This window comes from Triturus cristatus, chromosome 6 (genome assembly GCF_964204655.1).
Source record: "Triturus cristatus chromosome 6, aTriCri1.1, whole genome shotgun sequence".
In the NCBI taxonomy this organism is placed as follows: Eukaryota; Metazoa; Chordata; class Amphibia; order Caudata; family Salamandridae; genus Triturus; species Triturus cristatus.
Genome location: NC_140589.1, coordinates 1,809,154,303 through 1,809,160,302, shown reverse-complemented (window position 1 = coordinate 1,809,160,302; position 6,000 = coordinate 1,809,154,303). Strand labels below are relative to the sequence as shown.

General features: G+C 49.2%; 1 protein-coding gene across 1 annotated transcript in view; it reads right to left on the bottom strand.

Annotated features, from left to right (window-relative positions):
• Nucleotides 1–245: 245 nt before the first annotated feature.
• Nucleotides 246–6,000, bottom strand: part of LOC146822058 (uncharacterized) — a 42,589-nt gene continuing 36,834 nt past the window's right edge. Inside the window, exon 3 of the mRNA XM_085613171.1 lies at nucleotides 246–1,844. Within this exon, the coding sequence (XP_085469297.1) occupies nucleotides 1,648–1,844 (197 nt within the window). The 3' untranslated portion in view covers nucleotides 246–1,647. The remainder of the gene's footprint in view (nucleotides 1,845–6,000) is intronic.

The window sequence follows — 6,000 nt, the reverse complement described above, 5'->3', positions numbered from 1 at the left end:
TTATTTTATAAAAGGCTTTGCCATTTAAAATGCCAATGGCTCCAAGACTCGCAATTGCGAGACCTATTGCATTGTAAATGCTTGTTTCAGACTATTGAATATCGTACTGAAAATGACACAGCCTTGTAAAGCAATGCATAACACAACACAACACGAAGCGTTTCACCTCCTGGCATCACAAGATGTAGTTGGTGCAGAGTGGCATGTGACAGAACTTTATTAACAAACACTCCGGGCACAGAGAGTTGTGAAGATTTGATCATTCGATTTATTTGTGTGAAGTGACAACACAACTATACATTTGTCACATGACATGAAATATAAACAATGAGATGCCTGCCCTGCATACGAGACGGTTCAGGGGACCCCCTTCCAGAGACGCAGTCATTTGTCCGGGCACCTTTCCCTCTAACTCTAGATAGGGTCTCTAGCATCAGGGAAAGCGCCTAGCCCGGCGTTCGTGCAATCTCAGGGGCGAGGCACGCAGTGTGTGGGTGTGCAGTCAGCTGAGCACGGGCCAGGGCACTACTCGGAATGTAGATCGCCCGTTGTGGGCTGAGCCTTGAATGTATTCCCAACTTCAGTCGTTTTCCACCCATTTTCCAGTAGCCAGTTGATCTCTCCTGACAGAGGAACCAACCCAAAGCCAGAAAGTTGGGTGTAAGTGTTTTTTTCTTTGCCATGACCTACATGCAGCGCACCAGCAGGGGGCGACCTCCCCACCCACCTTTCCTCCCATGAGGCCTGCAATCTGAGGCGCTTGATAAGCACACGTGCCTCAAGGTGCTAACGAGCAAGTCAAGGGCCACAGAGGAGCCCTCGTTGACCCAGTGAGGCCACCATTGCAGTGGTGAAGAGGCGCAACTTGATTGGAGTTACTCTTGGTGTGTAGAGTAGTGGGGATTACAGTCTGGAGTGGGTAGGGATTACTCTGTGGAGGGGTATGTACTACCCCTATGTGGAGAAGTTATGCTCTCTGAGTACACATTGATAAGTGGCTTTGGGCAAGACAGAAAAGATTCCCAATGAGCAGCAGGACCCCTTCTCATATGATCCAGCAGGAAAGGACGTGTAGGAACGCCGGTAACTTTGAGGTGCTTTGACTGTAATTATTGTAGGTAAATCCGGGTAGACTAGACACACAATGATAGACCCTTGCTCCCCCTGTAGGCAGGCTGTGGCCTGGCCGCCATCCACACCTGTGAACCCCAATTAGATCCCACGGAAGGATCCACATTCAAGAGCACCGAAGGTGGGGGGGGGGGGGTGGAGGGTTCTAAAAGAGGACTCAACCACACCTGTGCACAGTGCACTCCACTTCTTAGATGGACTCAGGTGTAGGCACACCTTTCACAAAAATACAAATTGACAGAAACCACTACCATGTGACAGTTGGCAGCTGTATATCTTACATACGATTAAAAACCCACCCCCCCGAGATACACGTGCCCCAGTCCAGTGTTCACGAGGGCCGATCCCAGCTCTTGTTGATCACTGAAGGGCTCGGGACTACATGTACCAGGATGCTGTGCGGCAAGGCACTGGGGGGAGCCCATGAAGCGTGGGTGAACATGACGTTGCCGCGTCACGGAAGAAGCCAGTCCACCGATGGGCCCCTTGTGTGGCCGTGTAGAGGTTGAGGGTTCGTTAAAGTGCTTTCAGGAGCCAGGCTACCGCCATGACGGGTCCAAAGGCCAGGGCCATCCGGTTTGTGGACGCGGAGTTGCAGAGGTCTTTCGCACAGCAAGAGACGGCGTAGTTCAGTTTGAAGACGCTGTCCGTGCCGTTGGTCACAGCTTCGCAGTTTGAAGTACAGTCTAACTTTTTGAACAAAGAGACGGACCCTGAGAGAAAGAAAACACATTACTTTAGGGGTGTGTACAATGTAATATAAACCTGCATATGTACACGCACAACGAAACGGGACACACTTTAAGGCTTAGCAAAATGATGTAAACAGCTGTAATGCGGGGTCTGTGAAATGCACGAGGATACGTCCACTGGAGAGTCCAGCTAACGGTCAGTGAATGTGGAGCCAAAGACACCATAGTACAGAGAGAGTACAGCTTTGAGCCAGTGGACATGGAACCCATGAGGCCAAAGTACTGAGAGACTACAGCTTGAAGTCAGTGAGTGTGGAACCAATGAGACCATAGTACCGAGAGAGTACAGCTGTGAGTCAGTGAGCATGGAACCAAGGAGACCAAAGTACCGAGAGAGTAGACCTTTGAGTCAGTGAGCGTGGAACCAAGGAGACCTTAGTACCGAGAGAGTACAACTGTGAGTCAGTGAGCATGGAACCAAGGAGACCATAGTACCGAGAGAGTACAGCTGTGAGTCAGTGAGCATGAAACCAAGGGCACCATAGTACCGAGAGAGTACAGCTGTGAGCCAGTGAGCATGGAACCAAGGAGACCATGGTACCGAGAGAGTACAGCTTTGAGACAGTGGACATGGAACCCATGAGGCCAAAGTACTGAGAGACTACAGCTTAAAGTCAGTGAATGTGGAACCAATGGGACAATGAGACCATGGTACCGAGAGAGTACAGCTGTGAGTCAGTGAGCATGGAAACAAGGAGACCAAAGAACCGAGGGAGTAGAGCTTTGAGTCAGTGAGCTTGGAACCAAGGAGACCATATTACCGAGAGAGTAGAGCTGTAAGTCAGTGAGCGTGGAATCAAGGAGACCATGGTACCTAGAGAGTACGGCTGCGAATCAGTGAGCGTGGAACCAAGGAGATCATAGTACCAAAAGAGTACAGCTTTGAGTCAGTAAGCATGGAACCAGGGAGACCATAGTACCGAGAGAGTACAGCTTTGAGCCAGTGGACATGGAACCCATGAGGCCAAAGTACTGAGAGACTACAGCTTGAAGTCAGTTACTGTGGAACCAATGAGACCATAGTACCGAAAGAGTGCAGCTTTGAGTGAGTGAGCATGGAACCAAGGAGACCATAGTAACAAGAGAGTACAGCTTTGAGTCAGTGAGCATGGAACAAAGGAGACCATAGTACTGAGAGAGTGCAGCTTTGAGCCAGTGGACATGGAACCCATGAGGCCAAAGTACTGAGAGACTACAGCTTGAAGTCAGTGAGTGTGGAACCAATAAGACCATAGTTCCGAGAGAGTACAGCTTTGAGTGAGTGAGCACGGAACCAAGGAGACCATAGTAACGAGAGAGTACACCTTCGAGTCAGTGAGCATGGAATCAAGGAGACCATAGTACCGAGAGAGTACAGCCTTGAGTCAGTGAGCATGGAGCCAAGGAGACCATGGTAACGAGAAAGTACAGCTTTGAGTCAGTGAGCACGGAACCAAGGAGACCATAGTACGGAGAGGGTACAGCTTTGAGTCAGTGAGCATGGAGACAAGGAGACCATAGTAACAAGAGAGTACAGCTTTGAGTCATTGAGCATGGAACCAAGGAGACCATAGTACAGAGAGAGTACAGCTTTGAGTCAGTGAGCATGGAACCAAGGCGACCATAGTACCGAGAGAGTATAGCTTTCAGTCAGTGAGCTTGAACAAAAGAGACCATAGTACCGAGAGAGTACAGCTTTGAGTCAGTGAGCATGGAACCAAGGAGACCATAGTACCGAGAGAGTACAGCTTTGAGAGAGTACTGCTTTGAGTCAGTGAGCATGGAACCAAGGAGACCATAGTACCGAGAGAGTGCAGATTTGAGTCAGTGAGCATGGAGCAAGGCGACCATAGTACTGAGCGAGTACAGCTTTGAGAGAGTACAGCTTTGAGTCAGTGACCATGGAACCATGGAGACCATAGTACAGTGAGAGTGCAGCTTTGAGAGAGTAAAGCTTTGAGTCAGTGAGCATGGAACCAAGGAGACCATAGTACCAAGAGAGTACAGCTTTGAGTCAGTGAGTGTGGACCCAATGAGACCATAGTACCAAGAGAGTACAGCTTTGAGTCAGTGAGCATCTAACCAAGGATACCATAGTAACAAGAGAGTACAGCTTTGAGTCAGTGAGTGTGGAACCAATGAGACCATAGTACCAAGAGAGTACAGCTTTGAGTCAGTGAGCATGGAGCCAAGGAGACCATAGTACCGAGAGGGTACAGCTTTGAGTCAGTGAGCTTGGAACCAAGGAGACCATAGTACCGAGAGAGTACAGCTTTGAGTCAGTGAGCATGGAACCAAGGAGACCATAGTACAGAGAGAGTACAGCTTTGAGTCAGTGAGCACGGAACCAAGGAGACCATAGTAACAAGAGAGTACAGCTTTGAGCCAGTGGACATGGAACGAAGGAGACCATAGTACCGAGATAGAACAGCTTTGAGAGAGTACAGCTTTGAGTCAGTAAGTATGGAACCAAGGAGACCATAGTACCGAGACAGTACAGCTTTGAGTCAGTGGACATGGAACCCATGAGGCCAAAGTACTGAGAGACTACAGCTTGAAGTCAGTGAGTGTGGAACCAATGAGACCATAGTACCGAGAGAGTACAGCTGTGAGTCAGTGAGCATGGAACCAAGGAGACCAAAGTACCGAGAGAGTAGACCTTTGAGTCAGCGAGCGTGGAACCAAGGAGACCTTAGTACCGAGAGAGTACAACTGTGAGTCAGTGAGCATGGAACCAAGGAGACCATAGTACCGAGAGAGTACAGCTGTGAGTCAGTGAGCATGGAACCAAGGGCACCATAGTACCGAGAGAGTACAGCTGTGAGCCAGTGAGCATGGAACCAAGGAGACCATGGTACCGAGAGAGTACAGCTTTGAGACAGTGGACATGGAACCCATGAGGCCAAAGTACTGAGAGACTACAGCTTAAAGTCAGTGAATGTGGAACCAATGGGACAATGAGACCATGGTACCGAGAGAGTACAGCTGTGAGTCAGTGAGCATGGAAACAAGGAGACCAAAGTACCGAGGGAGTAGAGCTTTGAGTCAGTGAGCTTGGAACCAAGGAGACCATATTACCGAGAGAGTAGAGCTGTAAGTCAGTGAGCGTGGAATCAAGGAGACCATGGTACCTAGAGAGTACGGCTGCGAATCAGTGAGCGTGGAACCAAGGAGATCATAGTACCAAAAGAGTACAGCTTTGAGTCAGTAAGCATGGAACCAGGGAGACCATAGTACCGAGAGAGTACAGCTTTGAGCCAGTGGACATGGAACCCATGAGGCCAAAGTACTGAGAGACTACAGCTTGAAGTCAGTTAGTGTGGAACCAATGAGACCATAGTACCGAAAGAGTGCAGCTTTGAGTGAGTGAGCATGGAACCAAGGAGACCATAGTAACAAGAGAGTACAGCTTTGAGTCAGTGAGCATGGAACAAAGGAGACCATAGTACTGAGAGAGTGCAGCTTTGAGCCAGTGGACATGGAACCCATGAGGCCAAAGTACTGAGAGACTACAGCTTGAAGTCAGTGAGTGTGGAACCAATAAGACCATAGTACCGAGAGAGTACAGCTTTGAGTGAGTGAGCACGGAACCAAGGAGACCATAGTAACGAGAGAGTACACCTTCGAGTCAGTGAGCATGGAATCAAGGAGACCATAGTACCGAGAGAGTACAGCCTTGAGTCAGTGAGCATGGAGCCAAGGAGACCATAGTACCGAGAAAGTACAGCTTTGAGTCAGTGAGCACGGAACCAAGGAGACCATAGTACGGAGAGGGTACAGCTTTGAGTCAGTGAGCATGGAGACAAGGAGACCATAGTAACAAGAGAGTACAGCTTTGAGTCATTGAGCATGGAACCAAGGAGACCATAGTACAGAGAGAGTACAGCTTTGAGTCAGTGAGCATGGAACCAAGGCGACCATAGTACCGAGAGAGTATAGCTTTCAGTCAGTGAGCTTGAACAAAAGAGACCATAGTACCGAGAGAGTACAGCTTTGAGTCAGTGAGCATGGAACCAAGGAGACCATAGTACCGAGAGAGTACAGCTTTGAGAGAGTACTGCTTTGAGTCAGTGAGCATGGAACCAAGGAGACCATAGTACCGAGAGAGTGCAGATTTGAGTCAGTGAGCATGGAGCAA